The sequence below is a fragment of the Sceloporus occidentalis genome, unplaced genomic scaffold (genome assembly GCF_023333645.1).
Source record: "Sceloporus occidentalis isolate IW3139 unplaced genomic scaffold, rSceOcc1.0.p SCAF_2, whole genome shotgun sequence".
Taxonomy (NCBI): domain Eukaryota; kingdom Metazoa; phylum Chordata; class Lepidosauria; order Squamata; family Phrynosomatidae; genus Sceloporus; species Sceloporus occidentalis.
In genome coordinates this window covers 171,363,208-171,382,103 of record NW_028316982.1, presented here as the reverse complement: position 1 = coordinate 171,382,103, position 18,896 = coordinate 171,363,208, and the positions used below count along the sequence as shown (strand labels likewise).

The following is an 18,896-nucleotide window of genomic DNA, read 5'->3' as shown; positions in this document are numbered from 1 at the left end:
CCAGCCTCAGAATGATTGCATTATTCACATCGGCCTCTGGAAGACCCTGGTGGGCAAATTAATCATTTGCATCTGGCAAAAGGGCCTAAATACACAACAGGCACCAGATCCTTCTGCTCTTGGAAGCTAAATAGGGTTGGCCCTAGTTAGTACTTGAATGAGAAACTACCAATGAAATACCAGGTGCTGTAGGTTATCTCTCAAAGGAAGGAACTGGCAAACCACCTCAGAGTATTCCTTGCCTAAGAAAACCCTATGAAAACAATGGAGTTGCCCCAAAGTCAACAGGCAACTTAAAGGTACAGGAATGTAGTCATATGCTTCTATTCCCTCTTCCTCACTCTACTAGCTACAGAATGGCCATGGGGGGAAATGCAGCAGCTCAGTGCTAAGGGGTCAATTGAACAGCTGTGCCACAGTTCCACATTGGGCCATTCAGAATCTCAGCTATTCTCTTTCCTTTTAGGAGGCTTCTTGCTTCACCTACCTATCTACCATCCCTCTGTTTTAGCTGCTTCTTTACCTCATTCTCTCTGAAAAGTGGCAACCAGCAATGAACATAATGTTCAGGGTATGGAGCCCCCCTCCCACAGGAACTCAACCAAGACTGGTTTTTTTCTGGATTACACCTTAGCTCTGTCACATTTCAGGATCATTAAAAATCAGAGTTTCTGCCCATCACATTTCAAAGCTGAAGAGCTAAAGAAGGAAAACCAGACTCTTTTCATTTTAAACTGATAGTTTATTTGCCAGCATCTTACAGTATGAATAATTTGAAAGAATTTTGAAGAAAAGCCAGTCTGTTGCACTGCAACCAGGGTGCTGGGGGTGAGATTAACAATAGGCTTTAAACAACAGTTGAATTAAAGATCTTGGATTGTGAAATAAAAGAATGAAAAACAGAAGGTTTATGTGACAGAACTTTCCTACATCATTTTTCACCGATGACCTTGTGTAACTGGATGTAAATATGTTAGAGCAACCACATGAAAGAGATCTAAAGGGGATACCTTTCTATGACATAACTCGACTATCCAAGGACTATCAAACAGGGTTAAAAGCCTGTGATCTTCCAGATATTCTAGACCTCAGATCCTTTGACTGTGCTGGCTATGGCTTCTGGGAGCAGATGTTCAAAATATCTGAGAGGGCCAAAGGCACCCCAACCGTACTACAATCTACAAAGTCACCTACTACATTACTACATGCAGAGTCTCAGTTTTACTTCTGGTTGTTGCTAGTGATAGTGCTGAAACGGCAACTGACTGTGGTCAAATTGTGTGGCTAGCCATGCTCATATAACCTATACAACTAGAGGAGTGAAATGAAAAAGAAAAGAAAACCCTGCACTTTCAAGCTCCCTTCATGTGAGTGGTTGTCCCATACAGACCAGCTCTCAATCTATGATTTAATTGAATGCTTGTACAATATCTTTGCCATAAAATAAAAATCATGTACAGCAGACATTAAAAGGGGCTGGAATTAATTGCTAGTTTCTTCAACCATTAAATCAGAGCCCCTTCCCTGGTTGGCTGCTATGCTGTCCTTTCTTTGACTAGAGTTAACTGATACTATTATATAAATAAAATAGCTATGCTCTTTATCAGCTTTTCCCAAACTGACGCTCCCAGATATGTTGGACTACAATTCCCATTACCCACAGCTGGCAGTCCAGCAGCCATGCTGAGCAGGGATGAGGCAGTTGTGCCTAAAGGGCACTAGACTGGAGAAGGCACTAGAGGGCACTAGATTGGCGAAGACTGCTGTATACCACAAACTGAAAAGTATATCTCTGCTGTATCTGGTAAACGGTTCTGTGCAACTTTTCTTTTTTTAATCTATGCATTTATCCTGCAGGGAATAGTATTTCATCAAAGCTGCATATGCACTTTGCTAAACATGTTTTGTGACTGCATTTTTTTCCCAAGTATCAAGTCTGCAACCTGGGTAAATAATGCAAATCAAGTATAGTTGCATAATTTATAGTGTCCACTCATTTTTAAGGGAAAGTTACAAGGCACAGAAACCCTGTCCGGTGGAAAGTTTACTTAGCTCCCTTTCTCAAGTCAATGTCACTTTTTTGGACTACAGCTCCCAGAATCTATTAGCCTTGGTCAAATTGGCTGGGAGTTATTGTCCAGAACAGTTACATCTCAGGCTCTTTACAGATGCGATTTTGTTGCTTGATTGCTTGCCTTTAAATGAAACCTGAGAATCCTAGAATCTTATTATGCCACTGCCAGATCTCAAATTCTCTGGACACAATTATTCAACCAGTATTAGGGACTGTGATGATTCATTCATTTCAGTGAGAAAGACTACCAACATGTTCATGTTCTTGCATCTATTGAAAACATAATATTCACTACCCCCAAACCCAAGGGGGGGGGGTTCAAGTGTAGAATCATCAGATAGATAACGGTCAATTTAATAGGTCTTCTACCTCACTTTAGTCTCAATTGGCAAGATCTATGTGGCAGAGATAGACATATTCAAATAACATGCAGTGCCAGACTGTGAAGACAGATATTTCTCCTTAAAAGAAAACTGGAATTTATCTGAACATAAATGAACTTTCCCAAAGTTTATATACTAAGAATACTCAACATATATATCACTTTTAAGTGTCCAAAGAATTTCACATTAGACATTGTTTAGATGTTAACTCTTTACAACAACTCTGTAAAGTAAGCCAATGCTATCACACCCCCATACAGACTTATGTGGAAGGGATGAGGAGTAGGGAAGGTAGGCTTCAATAAGCAGACTCCTGAGTTCATGGCATCAGTGAAATTCAAAGCAGATTTTTATGGCCCATAATTCAGTTTTTTAGCCCACTGGTGCAGACCATCTGGACCTCAACCTGTGTTTGGACTGCAGTCAGCCCTAGGCAACCTAGTCAGTGTTGAGGAATGAGGGAGTGCTGTTCCATACTATCTGGAGAACTGCATTCTGAGCTTCTGGAAGGGTCGCTACATGGGACAAAGCCTGGAAAGTTAGCTACTTTGAGAGATCATTTGCCATCTTACTAGCCAAACTTGAAAATATGCCTAGTGAAGTCACCAACATTCCCCTGCTGGAAACAAAATGCTGGGCCAGAAGGATCCAACGAACTCCTTCCTATCTAATGTGTGGGAGTCAGGAGTTTCACTTTGACTTGGGTCTCCTTTGAACTCAACTTTCCCCAATCTGGATCTTTTTAAACATGAGAAGACTGTACCATATGAAAAGCCTCTACAGTTTAACTGACACTAGCAGAGGGCAGAGGGAAAAATCCAATAGAGGTAGGCAAGAAATACCAGTACTGGCAAATTCTACCCCCCCACTGTCATCTGATATAGCACCTGCAGTCTCCGAGTGGGAAGAGGATATGGGCAACTAACTGAAGCCAAATTTAGATGACACACATCTATATATGAGACATATATTTGTGTGTGCATGTAAAGCTGAGCTCCTAAATGAGACTATCTCAGTTGAATATCATGAGCTCATAAATGGCCTCATATTTTGTATGTGGAAGATTGCAAATAATGCAGATGCTCATTATCAATCTGCATGATTTCGCCTTCTTGTTTTGACCAGACCTGTATATTGAGGCCTCATATTCTGAGGCAACTAGGGAACCACATAAAAGTGGAGTAGAGATGGTCAGTTTGTCTGTTAATAATTCCTCCTTTTTTTCACTCTACAAAGAACAGATGAGGTTGCAAGCAGTTTGAACATCGATTTCGTCTTGTCCTCAACCCTATACAGTTAGCCCTCCATATCCACAGATTTTTCATCCATGGATTCAAATATCCGCTGTTTAGACATGTTTTTTTTAATGTATAAATTCCAAAAAGCAAACCTTGATCTTGCCATTTTATATAAGGGACATGATTTCACTATACTATGATTTCACTTCACTATGGGACTTCAGTATCCATGGATTTTGTTATCCACGGGAAGTGTCCTGGAACCAAACCCCAGCAGATACCAAGCACCCACTGTATTTTGAGGCCAGCTGTCTGCCTCTTTTTTATTTTTCACGCATCATTTTATATAACTACAATGTAATTCAATGCCTTGTGTTTGTGACAAAAAAAAATATGATTTTTAAACAGTTGAAACAGTGTTCCAGAGAGAAGGATGAGGCAAAGTAATAATGTCCTTCTTACCCACCAGTCAGCACTGCTTCTACCCAAATGCTGCTACAAACTCATATCAGTTTCTTTTGAGCTCAGTCCAGGAAGAAAAGGTTGATCTGAGCAAAACTTAGTGAGGGAGCTTCTGTAGCAGCCCTGCTGTTCAAAGTATATATATTTGTAAGTCTTTCAGGGGCAAAAATGTGGTATATCATCACTGTGGTATTCCTTTCAGAGGATTGCAATAATATAAATAAGTAAAAAAAATAGTTCATTCACAGTGCAACAGTCTGCAGCTATTAAAGATGTAGCTTCTAGAAAATCATTAGAATGACTGTGGAAGTGGACAGATTATAATTGTTGAGAAGCTTCCATAATTATCAGTTTATAAAAAGTGCAAATTATAAAATGTTCGTATGTATGTATGTATGTATGCATCTGTTTCATCTGTCCATTCATTCTTCGGTATCACAAGATTCTCTTCCACACCAAACACACCATGAAAAAATATAATTTTTTTCAGACTTGCACAAGTTGCAAACAGGGGGGTCTGCTCATTGCTCATAAGAAACCAATGATCAATACAAAAAGAATAAAAGAAAATGAAGAACTGAAGATCTATTTCTAACAATATCATAAAAGGTAATAATCTCCTATGTACAAGACAACCGCTTTTGTTAAAAACTCTACAAACTCATTGTTTTGGGTCCATATAAAAATAACAATGTTTACATATTTGCATGTGTATTCCTTTTTCATGGTGCCATACTCTGTGCTGAATGAAGATCAAAATGCAGCTCAGTCTTTTTTCTCTTCTGCAGGTTTCTCTTCGTCTCCTGATAAGTTACCACTTCCAAATTTCTTCACTTTGGTCTCCACTTTTACAAGTCTCTGCTTGACTTTGGACTGAGCTGCAGTATATTCTGCTAAGAGTCTAGCAAACCTGGTCTGCAGGATGTCCAAAGCGGATTCAAGTTTCTCTATTTTTTCTTCCAAGTCTTTGGGGTCAGCTCCAGCTTTTGCTGCTTCCTCATCAATTAAATTATCTTTCATCAAAATTTGACGTCCTTTTTCTTCCAGAGCTTTTTTGGCCTCAGGGTACTCTGTGAGAGCTTCCATTAGATCATCTTTGGACAAACAAAACAGATCAGAATAACCTATGCTCTTGATGTTGGCTGTCCTCCTATTACCAGATTTGCTGCCTTTGATGTTTAAGATGCTGATTTCTCCAAAGTAACTTCCATCACTTAGGACCACAAACTGTGTCACACCATCATCAGCTACAACCGCCAGTTTCCCTTCTTTAATAATATACATTTCTCTTCCTATGTCCCCTTTTTTGCAGATATAGTCCCCAGGACTGAAGACAGTAGGTCTTAGTTTCAATACCAGCTCAATAAGCAGCCCAGCTTCACAATCTTGGAAGATACGGACTTTCCTTAGTGTGTCCAAGTGGACGTTAATGGCAATCTCAGCCTTCAATTTATCAGGAAGGTACTTTAGAACTTCTTTCTCCTCCACTGTTTTCTTATTGGTCCACAGATAATCAAACCATTTAATAACTCTTTCTTCCAAGTCTTTTGTGACTTTTCGGAAATGCAAGTACTGTTTGATAGAATCCACTTTGGCCTGGAACTCTGCCCTGGAGGCATTCATGTTCGAAATCATGGAGCCCACATTACCGACAATGGTAGCAAAGATAAGCACACCCACCAGAAAGTCCATGACCACAAATAGATACTCAATATCTTTCACCGGAGGTGGAGTTTCTCCAATGGTGGTCAATGTTAATGTTGACCAATACAAACTGTAAATATACTTTCTGGCTAGGCGCCCATATTCAGGATGTGTTATATTGGGATAAACCCAAGTATCAGTTCCAAATCCAATTTGTTTTGAAATGGCAAAAAATATACACGCATTCCAGTGGATAATGATCAGAATGTATAAGACAAGGTTTCCAATACGAAACATATTTGGGTAGTTCGTTCTTGTTTCTGTACGGTCAAAGAATTCAAACAATCTGGCAAGCCTCAGCAACCGGTTAAATCGCAACTCAGGATAGTTCAATCCAAATTTTAAATATCCCAAGTCAGTAGGAAGAAGGGAGATTAGATCCAGCTTGAACTGTGTAGTGCTTTGGTAGTTTAGTCTTAGTTTCTTTTCATCACGAACTAGCAGTCCTTGTTCAAGGAAACCTTAACAAGTGAGAGAAATGAACAAAAAATGCAAGAGATGTCAGTAAATGCAACTGTTGCAGCACTTAGGCTACATTGCTTCTCTCTCTCTCATATATATATATATATATATATATGTCATTCTTGAATGCCTTCAAATTGACTCCAGCTTATGGTGACCCTATCCTAGGATTTGCTTGACAAGTTTTATTCAGAGGAGATTTACCCTTGTCTTCCTTTAAAGCTGAGAGAATGTAACTTGTCCAAGGGCACCAAGTGGGTTTTCATGGCTGAGTGGAGATTAGAACCCTGGTCTCCTCATGTCCTAATCCAACACTCAACACCACACCATGCTGACAATATTAATAAAAAGTAAAAAATAACTGAATAAAAAAGTCAGAGTTCTGAAAAGTTACTTTTTGGATAGTGAACTACCAGGGGGATGCTGGGAGATGTCACCTAAAAATTAATCATCCAAAAATTTATTCTTCCAAGCTGTGATCTTTTTATTCTCCCAACCTTTTAGACTTTCACCTTGAAAAGTTTTTAGTGCTTTGTAAATCCTTGCACTCCTGCTGGCTAATTTTGTTATATTTTATTTTGTACTGGAAATGCTCATGTATAAGTCTAGAAATTTAGGTTTAAAAATTGACCCTAAAAAACTGAGTCGACTTATCCACGGGTCAATGTGTTTTAACTCATATATATATATATATATATATATATATATATATATATTCACACACACACATATATATACACATACATACACACACATATGGTGAAAAGCAAGAGTTTAATCTGACCTGGAAGCATTAACCCTCACTACTCTCTCATCCATCCAGCCTTTAATATGAGCATGAACAGTTAGGCCTGCTGGAATTTTGTAAGTTTTTTGGCATTGTTTTCCTTTGCTTCATCCTTTAGATCCTTTATTACATCCTTTATTACATGCCCCTAAGTCTTATCCTCAACTTATCCATGGGTCATGTCAAAATCCATAATTTTGGTCCTAAAACCTGCCCTTGATGTATATATGAGGTCGACTTATAGTCGAGTATATACAGTAGTTCTTTTTACAGGATGGCTGGGAGATTCTGATAACTGTAGTTTAAAAAGTTAACTTTTCACACTTCTGATACTCCATTATGCTGGATGTGGCTTTAAGCAATATAGTGTGTCTTAGGTCCAGCTGCACGTAGCACCATATTTTTGGTCCTCTTTATGCTTTGGCCTGCAGCTCCCATCTAGCACTGACTGTGGGATTTGTAAGTTAAAACATCTAGGGTCCAAAGTTTCTGCACTGCTCTACTATATGATCTCCAAAGTCTACCTCTATCTCTCTGGTTCTTCTCTTTTGATCCAGTCTCACCAACTCTATTAATAAAGAGATTCATCACTGCAATTCTATGGTGGAAAAATGCCAGAAATAAAGAACTCACCTGTCCTAAATCTGACAAATGTATCAATGATGTAGATGACATCAGAAGAGTAATCCAAAATCAGCCAGAGTGTAAGGTTTTCCATTTGGAGTTCATCAAAACAGGCTCTAGAAAAAACAGGAGATTTGATCAAAACTAACTACTGGTCCAGGGAATAAACGCCCTAAAATGCACCAGATCCTATGCTAAGCAGGATTTGTATACAGGATTTGTATACAGAAGACCATTAATGACAGGTGCTGTAATCTATATTTCAGAGGAAGGAATGGGTAAAACCACCTCTTGAATGTTCCTTGCCTAAGCAAACCCTACAAAATTCATGGGCTTGCCATAGGTCTACAGGTGACTTGAAGGCACATAAACACATGCACAGAACTACTAGTGCAAGGCCATATCCTGGCAGATGTCAGTGAGTGAGCTAACTACTGGTTATGGCTTATGAGTACTTAATATTGCAAGGGGAAGAACTACAAGTTTATACGATGAAGCTGGCCATCTTCCTATGTTTGTCCTCCTGGTGCTGAATGGTAAGAGATAAGAAAAGAGATAAGTTTGTGTGATACAGTCTGAAGAATGCTGCTGTTTAACAAGTCATCTCTTCCTTGCACCAATGGTATGCAGCTCTCCTGAACCCACCAGATGGCGCCCACAGGCCACAGCAGCAAGTACGGAGATTGGCACAGATTTGAGATATTTTCTGAGATGCTTGAGAGAGATCTTGGTATACAGATCAAATAGAGGAGAAGTCTAAGCCTAACATCAATCACTGTTTTAAAGGACTTGCTCAAGATGAACAGAGGGACAAAGAGGGAGAGAGATAATGTGTTGGAAAGTGCTTTAGATAGATGTAATAGTTTGATAATCTGGCAGGTTCTTGATAAATCCCATTACCTCTAGCCAACCTGGTCAGCCATGTCGGAGGGAGGGAAGGAGTTTGTTTTTCTTGATAAAGTTCTAGTTTTGATTCTGCTTGCGATAACACAAATAAATAAAACTCTACTTTTTCAGAAATGAAGCCATGATGGAGTGAGATTAGGGAGACCACATTCTAGCACTGATTATTAGAGCAGTGCTACTCAAAGTGGTGGTCCATGGACCATTGCCAGTCGCGAGCCATCAGCCACCAATCCCTGGAGAGTTTCCAGGAAAGAAACAAGCAGTTGTGGGCAATGGGCACAAATATGGTTATGGGGAGATCTGCCAGTCCTCCACATTGAGTACCTTAAGAAGCACTGCATTAGATACTTTCTAAGAGCTTTCCCTCACCACAACAAATCTAAGAGTTGTTGCAGAAGACAAAGCAATAAAACATTGGAATCAAAATCAGCAACAACAATATAATTACAACAAGAAAAGCAGATATGGAAGAATTATCCTTACCTGCAAACTAACAAGCACCAGTTATAGAATACTGGTGTTGCAATAATGGTTAACCACCTGTAATACAGGTTGCTGGAGGGATCCATCACAAAGATCTCTTTCTTTTTCCTGAAAATAGGAAACATACAGAAGTGTATGTATACATGAAGTGTCACAGAATCAAAGATGGCTGATGATTCCCTGGCTGTGGCACAGTTAATGGAGACAGGGAAGAAAAAGCCAGGAGTAAAAGACATACTCCTGGCAAAGTTGCATGATCATGCTGAAGATTTTCAGGCACATCCCACTTATCCAGAACTTAACCCATGAAGATCCAGGAATGCTCCACCAGCAAACCATGCATGGGGAAGTCCCAGGAATAGTTTGTTGCTGGAGCATTCCTGGATCTTCATGGGTTAAGTCCTGGATAAGTGCGACGTCGTCTGAAAATCTTCAGCGTAATCGTGCAACTTTGCCGGGAGTATGCCTTTTTCTTCCTCGATTTCCCCCCATCTGATAATCTCTTTTGTGTGCATACTGAACTTTAAAAGAGCAATCCAAGGTACTGAACCCTGTTTCCCCCACATTGCTTCAACGCCTTGGACTGGTCCTTTAAAATTCATACTCAAACCCAGAACTGCTTCACAGCTCCCACAGACATGTGAAGCAGTTACTGCAACTAACTGCACAAACTTTCCATGCTTCATTGGGTTCACCCTTCCAGCAGGACACTGCTATGAATGCAGCTTAATAAGGAATACCTTAGGAATGATACTGACCCATGGAGCTAGGCCAGTACAACACCCACAGGACAATCCTTAAAGTGAAACTGGCATGTTCATCTTACAATCAGTCATCAGCAAAATTGATTGTATTCTTTTATCTAAAGGCATTGAAACATACTTTAATATATATACTTTATAAAATATATAATTTCAACTAAAGTACTCACAGCACCGTGGGACTTAAAATGATAATAGTGTCAAGCAGAGGGCTGGCCACGCTGCCTAAACAGATATGAAAACCTTCTCCCATCAAATGACCAATGAACATTGATCCTATTTCAAGAGGGGCTACATAAAACCAAACCACACCTAAAAGGACCAGTAATTCTGGCTAGTAGTGGTCCTTATGATTTGTACGGTGCTTCTCAACCTGCTCCAGTTCCTTTTGTATTTTTACAGTGACCTCAGCACTATGTCACAAGATGCTTTTTACACATACACTAGCAAATGAGGGCAGAAGTCACCCAAGGCATGTTCTCAAGCAAGTTTACTACTAGTGAACTAGCTACTATGACAACACATCTATAGCTACACGTTTACTACCCAAGTACCAAATACACTATATTACCATTGTTTAATAGTTTGTCTTTAGCAGCATAGTGTGCAGTGCACACTTGTGGTATAATCTTTGCAATGTACTTCCTGGCATCAAATTCCACTTTGCCTTTAATGCACTCCATTTCATTGGATGCCTTCTTCTCATGATGTTGTGTGGAAACAAATCCTCATGAATGGGCATGCATTTAAGAACCCAAAACTAGGGTTGTAGTTCTAAGGCTACTAACCAAGGTGTAAATTCCACTCAACTCAAGAAACATCTTTAAGTAAATGTGATTAGGGTTACATGATTAAAACTGTAATCCAACACACATACAGTTCTAAGTCTCATTGAACTCAGTGGTGTTTATTTCTAAGTAAGCATGCAAAAGTTCATATTGCATAAGGTAGTAATTTGGGATAATATCCATGGGTTTCTATCTGTTCATCGTTGTAGCAAATGTGGCCTTGATATTGGTGGTTTATGCCCTGCTGGGTGTCCTACTGAGCAGGAAGTCTGTTGCAAAGATACAGCCATTTCAGTATACTTACTCTTCTTCCTTCTTTTTATCATCCTTTTTGTCATCTTTTTTGTCATCTTTTTTCTCCTCTTTCTTTTCCTCCTTTTTTTCCTCCTTTTTATCCTCTTTTTTCTCATCTTTCTTTTCCTCCTCCTTTTTCTCCTCCTTAACCTCTTTCTTTTCTTCCTTCTTTCTGTACAACACAGTGTAATAAACTTAGCAGAGTTTATGGTTAAATTTTAGCCTAAGTTTTACCAACAGCTATAGGCCAGCCTAAATTTACAAAATGAGTTATACACACAGAACAGTCTAAATTGCATATACTTAAAATACTGGTACACTGGGAATGCAGCAACAAAGGGAAAAGAGCTGGCTGGTTTGACAAGAGGCTTGCCGAGTCTTTAGGAACTTGCTAGTGATAAATACATTTCTTTTTAAATGCACTAATCCAGGTTTGAAAGTATAGTCTTGGAAGGAACTTCAAAAACCCTCTAGTTCATCCTTCTGAAGAATGAACTACTACTACTACTACTGATACTACTACCACTACAGCATCCTATTAGGTAATGGATATTTTTTACTTCTTAAAAATCACTCCTCCAACTTACATTATTATTATTATTATTATTATTATTATTATTATGAAATCAGCTCCAGTATTTCCAGGATTAATCCCAGTTGTTGTTCAATCCCAACTGAAGCATTCAGGCATTAGGTTTCCTTCCCAAGCAATCTGTGAAATTCTGCCTTAATAAATTCCATTGAATTCTGTACAATTTATTTGTAAGTAAATCTGCAGATGACTGTGCTGCAGAACTGTCATTTCAGCACTGCACTAGATCCGTACTGCACCTGAGAGGGAAGAAGGAGGATCTAGACTAGCAGCACCTTTAGGACTGGTTTATTTTAACACAAACTTTGGGGGATTTCAATCCACTACTTCAGATGCACTGATGGATTTAATATTAAAGCCGCACAGATATTAGCATTGTGTATTTGTGAGGATTAGAGCATAATAAGATACAGAAAGATGTAATTTGTGGCATGGGTCATAAATCTTTGAAGAGTTATGTAAGATGATACAGGTCTGTCAGGCTTTTTATGTTGCAACAGATTAACCCAGCTCTCCCTTTGAAAATCACTGCACTTAGTGGCCCTTCCTTCCCCAGTGATTTATTCTTGATTTTTAAAATTGCTGTTAGCTGCCTTGGGTGCACAGTTGTGAAGAGGAAGACTTAAAAGACCACGGTCCAGGTTTTGCTGTACTATGGATCATGGCCAGTTCAGTTCACTAGGTGGTACTAGTCAGTTGCCTTGGAGGGAGGGTATAGTTTCATGGATTAATTGAGAAAATACTGTTAGACAACACAAACCCTAACTCTCTGCACAGAACCTTAAGAAAACATAGTCAGAGGTGAGGAGCTAAGCCTACTGCAATTTCCCTGCACCCCATCATACAAGCAAACGAAGAAAGCAGGAATTATAGAACAGCTGTTGTTTAATTCCTTCTGAAATAACACCACAAACCATGCAGTAACGTAGCTTAGAATGTAAGTCAATGTGGAAATAAATTACTATTAATTGGATAGTAAATGAACAAACACCCTGAAATATGTGTGTCAGGGATGGGGGAATTCTTTGCAGAATGTTAAAATAGAAGAGATTAAGAGGTAGGTAGGAGCCAGCATGGTGCAGTGGTTTGAGCACTGGACTATGACTCTGGAGACCAGGGTTCAAATCCCCATTCTACCATTGAAACCCACCGAGTACCCTTGGGCAAATCACATACTCTCAGCCTCAGAGAAACCCCATGATAGGTTTAGGATTGCCATAATCTGGAAATGACTTGAAGGCACACAACAACAACATAGAATCATAGAATCTGAAGAGACCACAAGGGCCATCCAGTCCAACCTTCTGCCATGCAGGAATACAAGAGTGACTGACAACCTGAATACACACACACACACACACACAGAGGGAGATAGACATGAAAGTCTATAATGTGGAAATCCTATAATGTGGAAATAGAGTGTAAAGTTCCTCTCCCTTCCTGCAAGGTTTTCCTGCACTGGCCTACCCAACACAGCCATTTAGAAGCTAGTGGAGAGCAGAGGATGGTCAAGGAACAGCTAGGTGTATCCCAATAGCCAGACACATAATGACAAAGGCAACTGCTGGGAACCTCTGGAGCTCCTTCAGATGTCCAGGAGGATGTCCTCATTCTCTATACAACTACTGTAGAGGGACAGAGCCAGATGCCCTGTTGCTCACAAGCAACAGCTGAGTTTCAAGGGAGGGGAGTTTCAGTTCACAAAGGAGGTGATAAATTCACCTCTCCACATTGACTCCTCAAAAAGACACATGTCAGTGTTACATCATCACATATTACTATCGGGATGCCAGCCACAGACCTAAAGAACATAAGGAGTACATTGGTAAACTTCACTGAATGTCACCAGCCTGGGAGAATTTCCACAACATTAGGCAGCTGAATCCAGGATGACTAGGTCTCAATGAAATGAATTATGACCGCATGGTGTGTTCCTCCTTACCCCCAACAACACACACATTCAATAACTGGAGAAAATATTGGATAAATACCAACAATTCCAATTACTGGAGAAATTATCACTAGCAAATTTTAGGAAGGAAAAAAATTATTGCCTTCTTCAGAGACATAAATTTCCTTTTGTGAAAACATTTATTTCTTGCGGAAATTTAGTTTGAAAGGAAATGAACTAGAAAGCTGTCGTACAATTGCCACATTTTGTGAGGGGAGGGTTAGGATGAGGCAAGGAGAGCTAAACACAGTTTGTCCATGTTGTACTTACTCTTCATTGGTGTTGTTGGAGTAGTTGATGTTAAATCTGGCCAGAGCCCATTGACTACCATGAATTACAATGAATGAATAAGTAAAGAAAGAAATGAATGAATGAATGAACAAAAGGGCAATGTGAAAAGCAACACAAACAAATATCTCAGACACTATATTGGCACAGATAATCAACACATCATCACTGACTGAACTGTTAGTCCTCCCCCCAAATGCTGAAAGGATTAAGGAGGTCAACTTTGACCGCGGCACTAAGCTCCTTTGCATAACTATCCAGGGCACCCATTTGCCCTCATTCACGTGCTGCCTACACACGTTTGTGTTCAGGCCTGGTGTCTGAAGCACTTTAGCCTGTTCTCAGGCGTATTAATGCTTGACAGTTGAGGATCTGGCTATTTATAGCCTCCATTTGGCTCTAGCTCCTAAACTTTACTCAAGCTTCTTCCATGATCCTAAACAGCAACACTGGCAAGATTGACAGGACAGTAAGCAGACATATCTCCATTTGCAGCAAGGCCCACAGGAGGCTAGTGGCATGGCTCCAAAGCTGTAAATCCATAATTATAAAAGGGGGTTGGGAGGGGATATTTTTATTGTTTGGAGGATTTTTAAAATGGTAAGGGATGAGTGTTTTTGATACCCTGTATCTGATGTAACAGAAGAAATGGAGGTTCGCAACTCCAAGCTGTGATTCCTTCTTCAGGCCTAAGTTAACACAGAAGAAGCCAGAGACTTGCAATACATGAATGTCTGGATCAACCCTACTTAAAAAAAAGTTGTCAAGGCTAGAATAAGAAGCTATTCAGCTAGTCTATCAAAACCAGAAAATTACTTGCAAACACATCTATTTGTCCATCTGTCCCAATCGTCCCAAAGATGGGAGGGGCAGTATAGGTGTGTTCACCAAGAACCCTCTGCAGAAACTTCCCCTCGCCAACAAAACCAGAAATTGTCAGAAATGTCTTTCAAAAGTAAATTTTCATTCCTAGAGGCTTCCGGAGAAAGCAAATTTCCCCTTCTTTGCCAATAAAATAAGGGTGGCAACAGTTTGGAGGGCTATACTTTAGGAAAACCTCCCCCCAGGTTGCTACAAGTCACCATTTCAAGAAAGAAAAAATGCAAAGATTACTGGCAGAAATTATAAGAATTTTGAGCATATTTTAATTTTCACTTTTTGCTGACCGTGGAGCAATATGTCCCTTCCCCAGTACCTCTCTAGAAGCTTCACTTCCCTGCCCATTCCAGTATGAAGGCCATTGAACCTTATTTTCTGTCTCCTCCCATTCCCCCTTTGACTCTTTATAGCTTGAGTATGGTCACTGAAAGCTATTGGTGCAAACTTACAGCCAGTCAAATACAGCAAGGCAATCAGAGCTGGGGAAAGTCTATTTTTTGGAATACATCTTTTTTTTAACTTCCCCCAGTCTGGAGTTGTAACTTTTTCCAATGCACATTCAGTCAAAAAGTCAATGGCAACATGCCTGTTTTATCTGTTCAGTCTGGACTAGGAGATCCCTCAGGGTGTGCCTCCCTTCACTGCAGCACTTTATGACTTTCCAAGAAGTCACTTGGTTCTTCCCTTCTAAATGCAGTGTCTAGAACAAAGATTCTTTCCCTCATGCTATGTCCTCTTACTTTTTCAACCCATCTGCTTCTTCATAGTTCAGCTGTGGGATGCTGTCTCTGCTTGAAAAATCTTTGAGTTCTGGCCCTCGGATACGTTCAAGAAAAGAATCTGGCCTTTGGTCTTCATGGTGCATCCGCTTCCTTGCCCATGATCTCAGTGATAACACAAACCATGATAATCTGAAAAGAAAGAGAGAGCCAATGGAGTATAGATTGTTTCATAAAGTTGGCACTCAGTATGTATTCTAGAAGTCATGTTACCATTGTCTTATCTGTAACTTTCATGATACATGCAGAACCAACTGAGTGACCAATGTCACTCCTTCCATTTGATCTATCCACCTGAATGCACATACATCAGTAGGCATCATTTTTACATTTGAAAAGTGGAGGCAAGTTTAGAAAACAGAGGAAATGGTCAATCACTGAACATCTTCTAATCAAAAAAGGAAGAATCCAACAGAAGATGAAAAGGGGATGCTCTTTGCTGCCCTTAGGGATTCCTCAAAGCCTGTTCCAGAGAGCAGAGAAAATCTTTGGAGTTGGTTTGTGATAATCTCCAAGGGCTACAAGGAGGAGGGAAAGGGAAAGACATTCTATCACTCCAGCTTCACATTAGATTTAAGCAAGAGCTATTTTATGTCTGACCACATTATCCATGCCTTTTTCAAACTCTCCCATTCACATGATCTTAAACCTCTTACATGACAACATCAATTCACTGTCTATGTTGATGAGGAATATTTTGCTTTTGTCCAATTGATATTCTGTAAGAAAGAATCATCAATATGGATATGGAAGAGCTGCTTCAGTATTTTGCCAACAGAATCATTAGCGTTTGGGGAAGTTACTTTGATGAATTATTACAGCACAGAGAATCTCCCAGTCAGTCTACCCATCATCATCATCATCAATCATGCACTGGTAACCTCTCGACTCGACTTCTGTAATCCACTCTACATGGGGCAACCCTTGTACCAAACTCGGAAGCTACAATTGGTCCAGAATATGGCAGCTAGGCTGGTCACTGGCAACTCCAGAGCCAGCCATATAACACCGGTATTGAAAGATCTTCATTGGCTGCCAATCCGCTTCCGGGCGCAATACAAGGTGTTGGTTTTTACCTATAAAGCCCTAAATGGCTTGGGCCCAGGGTACTTGGAGGACCGCCTCTCTCCATATAATCCGCCCCGCACTCTCAGGTCGGGCGGAAAACAACTTTTGAGAGTCCCTGATACAAGATATGTGGTGTCTGCACATAGGGCTTTTTCTGCTTCGGCCCCGCAGACCTAGAACTCTCTGCCTGACGAGCTCCGCTCAGCCCCCTCCCTGGAGTCTTTCAGGAAAAATCTAAAGACTCACCTCTTTCGTCAAGCTTTCCCCCATGTTCCTTAATTCCATTCTTCTCCCCTTGTGTTGCTGTATTGTATTGGATGTAATTGGTGCTTTGGTTTTTAACTGTTTTTAACTGCGATTGAATGATGGATATTTTTATTGCTGTACTGTATTGTTTAATGTGGGGGGGATTTCTTTCTATTGGATTTTGTAGTTTCGGTATGTTTTTATTACTGTTGTAAACCGCTGTGATCATGGGAATAGCGGTATACAAATAAAGATTCATTCATTCATTCATCATTATCATCATTTCCATCTCAATTTCACAATCTACAAGATACTATTATTACTATTACTATTACTACTACTACTACTACCACCACTGAAGTGCTAGAAATGACGTGATGCCAGTATTTACAAACACTCCAAGTATAAACTCCCTCAGATGACTTTTACCCACAACAAACACAGTAATTAGGAGAAAAACTGTTCTGTATGAACTGAGTACTACTCTACCCATCTCGTGGATACAGCAAGCTCTACCATGCTTTGCCTCCTGTAAAGATCATGGGTCACCACCGCATCAATGGAGAGTTTAGCTATTCTAAATACAAAATATGACCATCTAGTTCAGGTAGAAAGCCAACACACATTTTGCTAAGAACAAGTCCAATGCCACTGCTATGACCTCTCACTGAACTGAGAAGAATGAGCTTTCATACCTCTTTTGAACTGAGGAAACTGACTGTTCAAATGGCACAAACCAGGGTTAATTAACTCTTGATTTTATTTTGTTTCATTTCTAATAGCTCAATAGCTAATCTCACTTCATAGACAATACTGACTGTCATCATTGTGCAACTTTTGTTTCCAAAAAAGGTATCAACTTCTTGTAAAGGCACTGCCCTGACACCATAAAAATGATGCTTACCTAGCCATTGCTCCGCTGCCTGTGAATGAGCTCCTTCGAGATCCAGGCAGTCCACCGGTCTCCATGGAAATGACTGTCTGCAATTCTGAAGATATGTCTTCTTCACACAGTGAGTGGGTCCTTCAAAACAAAATAGTAAAAAAGATAAAAACTAAGAAGATATGGAGCCTCTTTCTAGGTGTGTTTTCTTTTCTTCAAGCTTTTGCCTATTAGGCAGCTGTGGAAGAACGTGCATGCCTTGCTCAATCATTGAGGCTACAACTGTCATGAGTGACGTTGCAGAAAACACAGTGTATTAATCATCTTCTGCCTGAGTTCTCCATCTGTGAGTGGTGTCAAGAAAAGGTTTATCAGACAGAATTTGCTGACAGATATATTATCTACATATTTATTAGATTTTTCCACTAGACCCATTCAAGATGGCTGAAGCAAAGCAGAAAAGATGAATGAAATTCAGATGTCCAGCTGGAGTTAGCATTGCAATCAACATACTTAGCAGATGCTCCAATCCACCCTGGGATGAGTACAAGAAGAAAGCCATTTCCTGCTATGCTAGACTAGCATTTGTGGATGCAATTGCATATAGTATTTTTAATATTCTTCATCTTGTTTTGATCTCACAGTTACACACTGAGATAGACTGCAAGCATTTCCATTTTACAGATGATGAATAAGAGTAAATGACTAACTCTCAAGTCTACAGCTGAATCCATATCCAGTTTCCAGATTCCCCGAACTATGACATATTGTTCCTTGCATGTCTACTCGTCTCTATAGCTTAACCTTTTCCTATCTATCCATTAATCTACCATTCCATCCAACTGAATTCAAAGTGCAAAGCCAGTTTGTACTCAGTTAAGTTATTTGGGAGGGGAGAGGAGAGGACAGGAGGAATCTTGTCTTTTGCCTCAGGCAAAAGGAAAGTGCTGCAGCCTCTACACATGACAGCTATCCTGTCCTGATTTTTGAGCAAGGAAGCCTGGTTTTGCTTCCTAGTGCATTTTGGGTAGTATCACACTGTGCACAATAAGACTTTAGCCATGTTCACATGGGGAAGCATCTTTTAATTATGAGATTTTCTCTCAAAGGAAAAGGAGCTTCTTTGGTCCTTTTCTTCCTAGGCTTTCCCCCCCTTTCCCTTTCCCTTACCCTTTCCCTTTCCCTGTCCCTTTCCCATCCATGTTGTGGACATTTCGGAGGGGCAAGAAGCAACAACAACAAAT

General features: G+C 40.0%; 1 protein-coding gene across 2 annotated transcripts in view; it reads right to left on the bottom strand.

Annotated features, from left to right (window-relative positions):
• Window positions 1–1,823: 1,823 nt before the first annotated feature.
• LOC149319329 (cyclic nucleotide-gated channel cone photoreceptor subunit alpha-like) overlaps window positions 1,824–18,896 on the bottom strand; it is a 39,965-nt gene continuing 22,892 nt past the window's right edge. For both annotated transcript variants that reach the window (XM_089511483.1, XM_089511484.1), the window contains exons 3-9: window positions 17,674–17,793; window positions 15,417–15,587; window positions 13,780–13,833; window positions 10,977–11,138; window positions 9,124–9,231; window positions 7,744–7,850; window positions 1,824–6,322 (exon numbers count right to left, since the gene is read on the bottom strand). In XM_089511483.1, coding sequence (XP_089367609.1) covers window positions 4,923–6,322; window positions 7,744–7,850; window positions 9,124–9,231; window positions 10,977–11,138; window positions 13,780–13,833; window positions 15,417–15,587; window positions 17,674–17,793 — 2,122 coding nt within the window. In that variant the 3' untranslated portion in view covers window positions 1,824–4,922. The remainder of the gene's footprint in view (window positions 6,323–7,743; window positions 7,851–9,123; window positions 9,232–10,976; window positions 11,139–13,779; window positions 13,834–15,416; window positions 15,588–17,673; window positions 17,794–18,896) is intronic.